The sequence below is a fragment of the Amblyomma maculatum genome, chromosome 6 (assembly GCF_055883805.1).
Source record: "Amblyomma maculatum isolate TAMU_Amacu chromosome 6, ASM5588380v1, whole genome shotgun sequence".
Taxonomy (NCBI): Eukaryota; Metazoa; Arthropoda; class Arachnida; order Ixodida; family Ixodidae; genus Amblyomma; species Amblyomma maculatum.
The window spans coordinates 37,647,821-37,660,646 of record NC_139349.1 but is presented as its reverse complement, the minus strand read 5'-3'; the positions used below and the strand labels follow the sequence as shown (position 1 = coordinate 37,660,646).

The 12,826-nt window shown below is 45.6% G+C and overlaps 1 protein-coding gene across 1 annotated transcript in view; it reads right to left on the bottom strand.

The window, feature by feature from the left end:
* Positions 1 to 12,773, bottom strand: part of Tap42 (immunoglobulin binding protein Tap42) — a 31,017-nt gene extending 18,244 nt beyond the window's left edge. Inside the window, exons 1-5 of the mRNA XM_084606496.1 lie at positions 12,635 to 12,773; positions 12,297 to 12,409; positions 8,926 to 9,010; positions 6,385 to 6,536; positions 1,529 to 1,637 (exon numbers count right to left, since the gene is read on the bottom strand). Of these exons, the coding sequence (XP_084462622.1) occupies positions 1,529 to 1,637; positions 6,385 to 6,536; positions 8,926 to 9,010; positions 12,297 to 12,409; positions 12,635 to 12,760 (585 nt within the window). The 5' untranslated portion in view covers positions 12,761 to 12,773. The remainder of the gene's footprint in view (positions 1 to 1,528; positions 1,638 to 6,384; positions 6,537 to 8,925; positions 9,011 to 12,296; positions 12,410 to 12,634) is intronic.
* Between the last annotated feature and the right edge of the window lie 53 nt (positions 12,774 to 12,826).

The following is a 12,826-nucleotide window of genomic DNA, read 5'->3' as shown; positions in this document are numbered from 1 at the left end:
CTGATTCTTATTAACGACGAAAATTGAAGCTAAGTTGTTCTGAGCACCTCATCATCACCACCAGCCAGACTATACCCACTGCAAAGCGAAGGCCTCTCTCATTTTCCTCTAGTTCACCCTATTTAGGACTATTTCACACAGTGACAAATACAGTCAAACCTGGATATATCGAACTCGAAGGGGATCACGAAATAGTTCGATATATCGATAATTCAATATACAGAAATCGGCTTGGGACGGCACTTACGATGCGAAAAAACGATACTGTATTTGTCGCGTAATCAACTCACTCGCATAATAAACCCACCCTCCACTTTTGCACTCAAGAATTTGGAAAAAAAAAAAGCGTTAAGGCCAGCTCACTCACATGCAAGCGATTAAGCGATCTCGGCGACGAGCGGCAGCGACAGAGCAAAAAATTTCCAACTTGGAACTGCGTCCCTCTGCCTTACGAGCCACCGCGGCAACTAAAAACAAGGTTTCTGTGTCGCTGCGGCAGAAATCGCCAGCGTTATCACTTGCATGTCGCACTCCGTTTCCGTCGTCTCATCCACAGCTCATTTCTTGGCAGCGTGCCAAGATGCTGCGCGGCGATAACGTCGCAGCGTGTTTATCTTTTGATAGCTTCTGCTGGCGGCGGGGAGCGAACTTGGCAGACTGCCCGTGATGGCTTGATTGCACAAGCCTGGTTCGATTTATCACGCAAGCGCGGGCGCAGTCTACTGCTACAAAATCATTGGAAAGCGTGATAAAGTTGCTGTAGATGCTGTCTCAAGCGAAAAATGCTAAAAGCCGGTGTCATGATCGCAGCTGACCGCGTGCTTTCGTTGATTCATACATGCAAGAATAAACGACTCCTGCAAAAAAAAAAAAAAAAAAAAAAAAAAAAAAAAAAAAAAAAAAAAAGCTCTGCCGCTTCTTAACTTAGCCGCCGCGCGCAGAGGGTTCGCAACACACGCTGGAGAAAGCGTCCGACACGGGTTGAGCTGGCTTGGCGCATGCTTAGCGCATGCTACTGTGAACGAAGGCCGGGAAAGAGGAAGGAGAGAGATAGCTCGGCAAAAGAATGGGCACACCCTTGCGCTTCGCTCTGTCGAGTTTTCCCCCTCTCGTTCCCACCGGTTCTCTCTGGTTCATTCACGCACATGGCTTGCAATCGTCATGTGCTGGCGCACGGGAAACGATAACCGCAGATGCGTGCGCCTTTGGGGAATGGGCGCAGCGCTGCCCTAGCCGAACTGTCCCCTCTCATTCCTCCCGCGCGTAGCTTGAAAACGTCACGCGGCAAATGGCCGAGGGTGATGCGATCGTCTTTGGGGAAGGCACACTTTCCAGTGCGTGGGGCGGAGTTCGATATATTGAACGACCGGTGAAATTGAGTTCGATATATGACGCGGCTTTCCTATACTTTTACATGGGATTTTCAAGGGGATATTCCGCGAGTTCGATATAACCAAAATTCGATATATCCGGGTTCGACTGTATGTGCCTGAGCTCACAAAATCATGCTCTGCTCCGTCATACGCACCAGGGTCTCATCATCGACGTTGGGGTTGTCCATGAGGTTCTTAAGCTGCCGCTGACGCTCCTCCATAGCCTTCTGTTCTGTGTAGCGAGCGATCTTCTCTTTCCGCTTCCTGGGGCAAATCCAAACATCATAACTGCACCAGGTCATATGCAATTGATTCAGCCCCATTGAGCATCATTTTCACCCAGGTGTTAAAAAGAAGGGCAAACCTTTATGTGTTGCTGCGTGGGCGTGAGTGCCCTCTCACAATATTTCATAGGGTCAAATCCGGGTGCCAGGACTCTTGTCTTGCACCGCATGGCACAAGTGCCTTTGGGGTTGGCGTCGACATCAAAGCTGCTGCGGACAGTGCTTCGGGTAAAGCTATTGCTGACCATAAGCTGTCTAATTCTGTTACTGGTAAACTATAAACGTGACAATAACTCAGTTCAAATATGGTACAGTTGAGTTCTTCGTCCTCTTCAGCAGTGAAGCGCAGGCCGAAGGCCACTTTTCAGTCGGACTCAATCAGACTATATTCCCGGACAACTTTTTCTGGCCACGCCGCCAAAGCTACAGAGCCAAAACGCATCAGCTCACTGCGCAGCAGAATATAGTCCCTTGATAAGCTTCACGGAGCAGGCTCTGGAATATTGTAGCATTACCGAAATCATGTTATTATTACATTATGATTCTACTACAACACAAGCCAGTACAATGTTAGTTTAGTGCATTTTCAAATCGGTACAGTAGGCCAAGCAAACTAGAGCAAGTGGAATGGCTGCGCCATTTGTTGGCAATCTCTCGAAGAGTACGTAGGCTGCTTCTGCTGCGTCTACCCACCGGTTTCTGTACGCTTTCACAATGCGCTTGTTCTGGCAACCTAAGCAGCGCGTGATATTCAATAACCACAAATTTACGTTCCCTCAGGTCATAAGTAGTCTAAACACAGACATTTCTGCGTCGCTGGTGGCTGAAAAATTATATTTTCAAGTAAAGGTAGAACTGAAACCGAAACCGTAACTGAAGTCAGATATGCCACAACTATATGGTATAGTAACACATAGTCAGAAAAAGTAGTCCGTGAGTATACAGTCAAACCCGGTTATAACGAACTGCGTAATTCAACGCAATTTGTTCGCTATATAAAGTATTTCGCTATAACCAAACCCGTTTATAACGAACTTCAGTACCAAATTCGTTATACACGATGTCCAGACAGCGCAGCGAAAACGCACTAACTAAAGAAAAACCGTGCCGCTCACCATGAATCTACAAAAGAAATTTATTGCAGATAAATGCTCACTTATTTGCAGTAGGCAGTGATCTTCGCCTGAACACTGCATTTAACTCCATCAGCGAGAATCGCACTTTCCACACGCGACATCATTTCCACAAACTCCAGTCCGCTTCCCTGTATTCCAGAGCAGTATCGGCGCAGCAGATCGGTAGCAGCGAGGGCTTCGTGCAACGTCGGGCGAGGGCGATCGTCCTCCGGCGGCGGCTCCTCGGTCTCCTCGTTCGCACCAGATGCCAGCATGTTGGCAACAATTTCCGAGTCCAACGGGCTCGCTGTCACGGCTACGTTGTCGTCAACAGTGAGAAAATCCTCCAGGGCAACTTCTTCGGGCACAGCGTCCGGAACATCAGCGAGTTCTTCCCACAGCGTGGCAACATCGCTGTCATGTTGCACAGTGCGCGCTTCACTAGCAGCTTCTGCATCCTCTCGACATAGTCCAGCATGGTGGAAGCAGTTGCAGATTGTGGATTGAGTCACGTCTTGCCAGGCACGGTTAATCATTTCTACTGCGGCCAGCAAATTAATCTTGAGCTCGTCGTTAACCCCAATTTCACCAACAGCCGCTCAACGACGCGTTTCCCGTAGCCCAGCTTGAAAGCGCGGATGATCCCCTGATCGAGGGGCTGCAAAACCGCTGTTGCGTTTGGTGGCCGGAAACAAAGCTCGATGTTCTTGAGCGTGACGCCGCAGTGGTGCGCAGAACAGTTATCGAGGAGGAGGCAAATCTTTCGCCCGCTCGTTGCAAGTTCCTCGTCCCAGCCACGCAGCCACGCTTCGAACAACGTTCTGGTCATCCAGGCCTTAGAATTTGAGTTGTATGTGACTGGGAGTGAAGTGCATCCTCGCAGGCACATAGGAGACTTGAACTTGCCTATGACAAGCGGCCGCAGCTTTGATGAACCGTCCATGTTTGTCGTGAGAAGAACGGTGACTCGGGCCTTATTCAATTTGCCGCCATGGCACTTCTCATTCTTTAGCGCCAAGGTTCTGCTCGGCAGCAGTTGCCAAAACAAGGCAGTCTCGTCGGTGTTAAAAATATTGCACGGTTCGTATCTCTCCGTGACAGCACGCCACACGTCTTGCACCCACTTTTCAGCACTCTCAGCGTCCACTGCTTGGCTTTCACCTGCAACCACCTTCCCGGTGATGGAGTAGCGGTCTTTAAATCGTTGGAGCCAACCACTGCCCGCTGTAAACCCCTCGACGTCCAGGACGAAGGCAAAATCTTTTGCCTTCTGTTGTAGCATGGGGCCAGAGACCGGCAGACTTCGCGCGCGAACGTCCAAGAACCATTGGTACAGCGCTTTCTCTACTTGGTCGTAAGCCGGCTTGCGGTGGCGAAAGCCGTCACCATTTGGTCGTTCCTGTGCATTGCCTCTGATGGCCAACTGGTTTTTCAAAATGGTGCTTAACGTGCTCCGCGGAATCTTGAAATGCGCGGCAACGTCAGACTTTTTTTCGCCGCGGCCAACGCGGCGAATTATCTCCAGCTTGTCGGAAAGCGGTAGGGTACGCCGCTGCTTCGTCGTCATCTTGCAGGATGTAGCGCCGGAATGCAAGCCAGCAGCAACGTAGGCACGTCCGGAATCGTGAGAATAGCAGCAGCACGACTTGCAAACGCGAACAAAGAAAGCTCCGAGGATGCGGGAAAGTTCGCCACTGACGCGTTCGTTGTTCGGAGGCTGCCTTCCCTTCGCCCAAATTTGAAACCAGTTCTGGCCGGTGTTGCTTCTTTCTCGAAGCGCAATAGGTCAGGAGCTGCTCGAACGTCTTTGATCACATGGTAGGCAGCTGCCGAATAGGAGCGCTGCAAAGAGATGCGTACAGGAGGGTCCCTCGTGGAAGCTGCTGTAGAGAGCCCCTCCTGCGTTTTACGGAAGCGTGGCATCGGCGCAGAAGCAGCAGAAGCACCCTAGCTGGCGCGTGATGACGTATGCGCTGTGTGAGACCTTGGGGAACGGAGCCGTCGCCAATCCCCCTCCCATCTGACAACGGCATGCGCTAGAAGTATTGCGGCCCGGCAGCGTGGGCTGCCCGGAGAGAACTCGGAGCCGGCACAAAGGCCCGCCCGTCGGCGGGCGTTTGGCGACCGATCGCGCGCGCTGAGTTCGCTATATCCGATGTGTAGTTCGTTATAAAAAATGCATTTTATATGCATAATGCTAGCGGAAATTCGAGTGTTCGATATAAAACATAATTCGCTCTATCCGAGTTCGTTATATTCGGGTTTGACTGTAGACCAAAGTACACTTTCAATCAGACTAGAGTGAAGGTCACTTCCAATCGGACTCAATGTTTTCCTTGTCCAATGGTTTTACACTGTTAACGCTCGAAGCAGGTGCCCGACCCGGCTCCCCTCGCGCAAAGTGATTTTGGAGCACAATTAGGAGAAGCGCACTTTGCAGGGCACTGCGTGCAGTTCAATACATTGATTGTTATGCTGAGTGGGAGTTCGATAAAAGCAAACACCACTCCTATACTTTCACAGGGAATTTTCTAGGGGGTATTCTGAGAGTTCAACATTAGGAGTAATTCTATACGTCCGGGATCGATTCCCGCCTCATCGTTCTAGGAAAATGTCCAATGGTGGCATTTCGCATGAAGTGAAGTAACAACACTTATTCGTGGCATGGAAGAAATGCAAAATACATACAGAATTCCATATAAGCAGCAGAGAGAGCTCCAGGACACATTTCATTTAACACAGTTGCGTAAATGTATTGCACATAGCAATGATGTTACAGCCAAGTAAAATTACCAAAAGTGTGCCACGGCCCTCTTTGACTTGTACAAACATGCAGAAGCAGTTGTGTAAATTGTCTTGGGAGTAAAGAACACTTAATATAAACTGAAGCAAAAACATGCCAAAACAATCTTATCATGACACAGATATAACAATCTCGAAAACAGAAGCAAATATGGTCTAAACAAAAGTAAACTGAAAATGTCGCACCAATCAATAAAACCTGAATGAAAGATGTGACAGGTCTTCTACGTTTACCGACACAGCAGTAAGAGGGAGTTTAGGCACTAAAAAGATAGGTTTCCCTTACAAGCCCTCAAAGCCTGAAATGGATGCAAGGGCATATGAATGAGGAATAAGCACTTCAGAACCATACAGGCTCTACTACATTACATCATATTCAAAAAATGTTCCAGCAATTTTGGGCCGTGTGCAGCAATTGCAGTTAAATCCGTGGCGTACTGTTCTATTTTATTTTCTGTTCTCACGCTGAGTTGTACAACACCAATCTTATCGAAAACCCAACTTGGTCGACAGTATACCTAGATTTAAAAAATACAAAACTACAATGCAAGCATATGTCATGCAGCATCAGCAAGGCTTGTACAAAGTGCTTATGCTTGCAAAGTGTGTTTAAATATTGTTACAAAGCAACAGTTTTAAATGAGCAAGGGCACTGAGCCTGACTCTGACAGGTAATATTAGTAAAAGAAAATAAGAGCTTAAGCAAATAAAACGGTGTCCCACAAACAAGTTCACCAAAAAAAAAAAAGAAGCAAATTAGAAAGGTTGAGGCAACTCAGAGAAGCTGAAACCATCAGAGTAAACTCGAACCTGCAGGCATCCACAAGGCTGTCTGCTTCCGACTTCTTTGGACTAACAGCATCCGTCTTGTTATCACATGCATCCTCCTCCTTTGCTTCGGGAAGTTCGTAGCTGGTGACACCATACTGCCGGCAGCGCGTCAGGTAGTCACGGAAGTAAACCTGTTGAATAACATTCACGTTACACAATTTTGTAGTGCATCAGTTCTCGCTGGTTCCACCCCTGAGAGGTGGGGAATGGGCAGCCGGGGACAAATTGTGACGACATACACCAAAATGCAAGAGCAGTGCATACATGTGCTGTGTCGTCACTCACGATGACTTGCAGCCGTTGAAGAAAATCAGCTGTTCCCACGATCTGACCACTTATTGTGTTTTTTCCTTTTCGCAACAGATGCCCCGGCACTGCCAGAGCACATCAGTTCTGTCCACACCTTGTTCATGAAAGACTTCACTACATTCAGAAAATTGGCAACTTCCAAGTCGCTGTGGTGTACGGTAAGTGCGATGAGGACTGCATGGCGTTTCATTTCCTGTGTTGTAGGCTTCCATTTTTGAGCAAATTGCACAGTATGAATGATAAGGGGTCAACCAACAAGAAGCCACATGTCCAGATAGATACGCTGAGCCTGCTGGTGTCTATGGCGATAAGGAATAGTGAACTCAAATACCTCATGGACCCGGTACATTCTGCGCATGCCTACTTTTTTCTTTCAATAAACTACAGTGACTTTATTTCTTTATTCTTCCTTTACTCACACTTAGAAAGTGTTCAAAACAGGAAACCGCACAACCAAAGATGTCACCATACCTGTAGCGGCGTTGCCATCAGCAGTGCTGCTGTAAGCAAAAACTATTGTTAGTATCTGTGCTAGACTTCATCAGGTTTATTCAGTTCATTTATTCATTTAATTCTATTTCAAGCTACTTTGGTACTCTCAGTTATAGTTTTAGCAAACTCTGTGCATCTTAGTTAATGACACCTGCACATGACTTAAGTGGCGCGGCAGTCGTGCTCACAGAGCTGCATAGAGTCGCTATACTAACTGTATGTCATGTCCACTGCGTCAGTGTTTGCAGACATGGAATCCCACTGAGAAAATGAGACTACCACAAGAAAAAATCAAGTTTTAAATGGTTCTGCTGTTTTTCTCAGCTCCACAGCCAGGTACTCGTCAATTTGGGAGAAGCTTTTGAATGAAGCAAGAAAAACAAAATTGTTGAAAAAGTCAGTAGACTGTCCCTTTAAGCTCTAAGCTAATGCACTCTGTATGGGAAAAAGAGTGACTGTTAATGAAAAAAAAAAAAATCTTTCAGAAACTCATTGCACCAGCAGCTTTAATTTCCACATACAAAAGTTAAGAGAGTTAAGAGATAGGAAGCGTGCAGAGTGGGTCAGAGAAATAAGTTACTGACATTCTAGTGGAAATCATGAAGAAATGGGCATGGGCAGGACGTGTAGTGCAGAGAGAATAACTGATGGTTGCTTAGGGTAACAAACTGGATTCCAAGGGAAGGAAAGTGTAGCAGGGGGCGGCAGAAAGTTAGGTGGGCAGATGAGGTTAAGAAGTTTGCAGGGGTCAAGTGGATGCAGCTAGCACAGGACCGGGTTAATACGAGGAATATGGGAAAGGCCTTCACCCTGCAGTGGGTATAGTCAGGCTAATGATGATGATACAAAAGTTAATAAGGAATAACAGCTGAACATTTTGACACGAGCACAAAAATGAACTAGCTCTATATGCAATCTTCTTCTGACTACCTGTACACAGCATCAATATGCTATGAGTGATGTCCAGTAAGGTGAGAACACGTAAAATTTCATGGACACAATATGGCGCTCCTGCATATGCAGCCCACAAGCATAAGGACCGCTTCCTTTACACACGACTGACATGAAACAACTAAAGGGTAGACACGCAGTATTTTACTACAATAATGAAGTTTATAAATAAAGATTCAAGCTGCCTCAGGTTGCATAAACAATGAATATTGCATGACCCCTTGTTAAACCAGTTTAACCACCAAACTGCCCGTACTAATATGGAAAATACAGAGCACATTCAATTTCACATTTGAGTGCAAATAAGCACACACAATATGTGCCAAGACACAAGCAAATACAGTAAAAAAAAAATTTCAACTGCTTATCCTCAGTATTGTGTGTCTGTGTAATGGTTAAACAATCAAGTCTCGCAACAGAATTTGTACATCTAGTTTGCACTTTATGAAGCAGGAAATTTTAAGGTAGTTTTAGTGAAAAACTGTGCGCCTGTCAAGAATTAGCACTCATGTTCAGCGCTTGATTCTTGCCTTAAAATCAAGGCCAGTAGAACCATTCCATTATTAGAGAAAAGTGAGAAGTGGGGAAGCCCCAACTTATTATATATTATATATATATTATGAAATATATTAGGAAAATATATTATTCAATATATTATGAAAAGAATCCACTTCTTGGTAAAATGATGCGAAGCATATTGTAATAAATTTACACAAGCGATTTGTATGCAACTTAAAGAGACTGCTGAAGTGCTTGCCCACAACATACCTCTGATAGCTGCAGGATTTCACCTCTGTCGGATGTAACCTTCTTCTGGGTTAGAAAACCAAGCAGAGCTGGTAATAGGAGAAATCTGCAGCACGGAAGAGTAAGGTTTGCTAACTACATGCCACAGTACAAACCAACACAGCCATGCAGACACAAGAATTCTCAGAATGTTCCGATTGTCCCAAATGACTGTATGGTGCCTTTGGATCCATTGCAAAACCTAGCAATCAATTGAAGATGCCAGAATTCTTATCAAAGCATGAAATTTATTCCAAAAGTGTACACAAAACATCTGCAGATTATCTTATCCCATGGCTTAGTTTGAAGAGAGTAATTATGCACATAGCTGAAGTTTTGTAGTAGTTCTTCACGCAGTGCTATTTCAACACTTCCTTGACACGATCAAGAAGAAAAGAAAAAAGTTTCTAGTATCCGAGAACTCACTGAAACTCCAACCAGCAAGCAAGTCCAGTGCAATACATGGTAACGAGCAGGACTATGTCCAGGTATACTGAGTGTAAGGTCGTCAACAGAACGTGTTTGCTCGGGTTTTCTTTTTTTTGTGTGTGTGCGTTTGTGTTTCCTGCCATTTCGGGGAGCCGGCGCACGGGCGGAGTGGCGCCCATACCCACGGAGGGGGGACCTTTTTCTTGTTTTTGATTACAGTTTGAAGTGTCCCTGCATGTGCACGTTGTCTGTTTTATGTCTTCTTTCTTGAGGGGCGGGGGGGGGGGGGGGGGGGTTCTCGCGCATTGAAAGGTGTTCGGCAGTTCGGTGTTTGGCCTGTTGGTTAGCTCCGAACGTCGCCGGCAGACCCCGTCGAGCGCCTGTTGGGTGTTTGTACGTTATTTTTTTGGTATGTGTAACAGGTAGCCGTAAATTTTGTGCGCGTTCTCGAGAGCGGCATGCCAGTGGTGGAAAGGCAGGAAGTTCGGCGAACTAGATCTCGGCTGCGATTTTCCATGAAACTGTGCGAACGGTGGCAGTGGGACACCGGGGGAGTTTTCATGGAAAAGTGAGACCGCGCGAAAATGGCGAGTTGTGAAGGTAGCCCGGGAAATGCGGCCCGAGCGAAGGAGAAGACAGACGTTCTCCCGTACGCTCGCTTGGGACGACGGACTGTCTTAAGCCGGAGGGCAACCCAACTCAGTGTCTCTTCTGTTCTTTCTTTCGACTGTGCTTGTTTATCTAACCAACCTATTATTTTAATTAAATCAGTTTGTTAAATTAATTCGGCCAATTGCGATTTTTTCGGCAAAGCAAGGAGACGGGACCATCACCAACAACAAAGAGTAGTTTACTCTGAGTATCGTTCTTTTATCTCTCAGACAACTTTTCCTGGCTATGCAGCCAAAACTACAGCCGAAACGCATCAGCTCACTGTGCAGTAGAATATAGTCCCTTTATATATTTCATGGATCGTGCTACGGAGTATTAAATCATTATGGGAATATTTGTTATTATTGCATCACAATTGTACTACAACACAAGCTAGTATGATGTTAGTGTAGTGCAGTACGTCCACAGTCGGCCGAGCAACTGTCGGGAATTTCATGAAGAGTATGTCCTGCTTTTGTTGCATCTACCTCCTGGTTTCTGAACACTTTCGCAAGACCCTTGTTTCGGCAACATGAAGCGCAATATTCATTAACCGCGACTTTATGTTTACCTAGGCCTTAAGCAGTCTGAAGAAAGGGATTCCTGCATCATTAGCGACTCAAAAACTATAATTTCAAGGAACGGTTGAACTGTAACCGAAACCGTAACCGAGGCCAGATATGCCTGAACTACATGGTGTAATACAACCGTGACGAAAGCTCCGCCCCATATCCTTGGCTGCATAGTCAGAAAATGTCGTTCCAGAGAAGAGCACATTTTGTCCAGTAGGTGGACAGCAAAAGCAGAATTCTGTACAGCTCGATCTTGAATAAGGCCCAAGAAGGAAGCTTCAGTCAGCTGACCAATGCTGACAGGACATGTTCAGTCCTATTCCTTGGCCAAGTTTGCACTGACTACCTAGTTGTGACAGCTTCACTCCCAGACAAAACTGCCCATTCAAATTATCACTGACAACAATCAGTAAAGCGTACTGGCATTAAGAAATTTAGTTAAATTTAAACTGGTGTAGAACACAGGACAAAGACAAAACATGACACACAACACACAACTCAAGTTGATTCTGCCAGGAGTGAAAGATACAACCAGAAAAGAAAAGAAAACAAATACACAACATAATGGACGGCACGATACAAGAGATGCAATCATTATCTTCATCCTCAAGTCAAAAGAAGAGATAGCTTATTTTTTTCTCAAGCAGCTTAGAAGGAGATTTGCTGACACAGCTTACCTAAACCTCTACTTTGAATAAATCTAAGTGTGTTACCATGCTAATATTTTACTGGCATTAAAATGAGCCCTAATGATTATTTTCTTACAAGGGCATTATAATGCCAACTGGTGTTCCTGATGTGCTGGCTGGCTAACCTCCACGACCCATCAGGGCGCCTAGCATGATGGAGCCTTCGCCTCCAAGAATTTGAGTGCACCATTGTGTACAAATCTGGCCAGAAGCACGAAGATGCACCCGCCGATCTAGTTGATGAGAGCACGGACGACGAGAGCGGTTTTCTTGGACTGGTGAGTGCTTCAGACGTAATGACCTGACAGCGAGCTGACCGGGACTATATAGTATTTTACAAAAAAAAAAAAAAATGCTCCCTGCGACTAGGCTATGGCTTTTCTTTTCTTCAATGTTCATTCTACTTTGCCAGGCAATGCTCTACTTGCACATAAATCACAAAAGCAATTTTCTGAGCAGCATAAGTGCGTATATAATTTCCCTCTTCCATGAAATGAAATTTAAAAGCCTTTGAAAAGAGTTGCTACTGTCATGTGTGCACCGCCGATTATCTGCAGCAATGCCTTCATGCGCAGTTCAGCGTTTGCTCTGTGATAAAGTATAATCTTTTCTGCACATGCTTTCTTTTCTTCAGCACAACAGCAACATAGTTCTACTGCTATTATGTCATTAATGGCGGAGCACCTGTTCACTGCAAGGTGTTCAGCTTAGCAAATGGCAGCGAGCGACTTACACGAGACCTAGATTCACACATTACTAGAGTACCACTCTTTATCATCTTAATTTCATAACTTGAAAAATGGAAGTTTAAATCATTCAAGCACAGACTTTAGGCATGCCATACAACAGCTTACGGGGTGAAGTGATTATAAAAAGGAGTATTAAAAGCATGGAAGCACAGTCATGAGGTCAAGCTTGGGATCACGACTGATGCCAACCTGCTTTAACTAGCACATGTACTGCAGTGACACACACAAGGACACGGTTGTACACTTTGAATGAACTGCCTTACTTGAGATGGGAAGTAGCGACTTCTTCGATTTCTTCATTTTCGCTGAAGATCCCGAGCTCATTGACGAGATGCGTCGCCTTTTCAAACTGTGAAGTTGCTTCATGAACTTTGTCCTAGAGCAAATACCAAACCAAATGGTTACTATATCATTACAGAAGTCCATGAATAGAACGAAACAGAACGGTCTGCTACCGACTCAAACCAGTGACACGTTACTTGCCAACCTATGAGACAGGCGGCTTTTGGCATATGCACAGCCGATAATAAAGTACTCCCGGCGAGTTCAAAACATCAATAAGGAGTCAGAATTCAAGGCGCGCCGTTACATATCTGCTTACTTGGTAGGCTTTGACATTTGCGCTATCTGTGGACTTTTCGATTTCGAGAAATAAATTAAACCCACTGTCAAAGAGTTCGTTTAAAGAACTCAAATTGCTCTCCCCGTCACCTTTACTGTCACCCATCTTGGATAGTCATGGAATAGTCATGGAATCCCCCGCGCCCGACGAGTGAATTAAGCAATTTTTCCT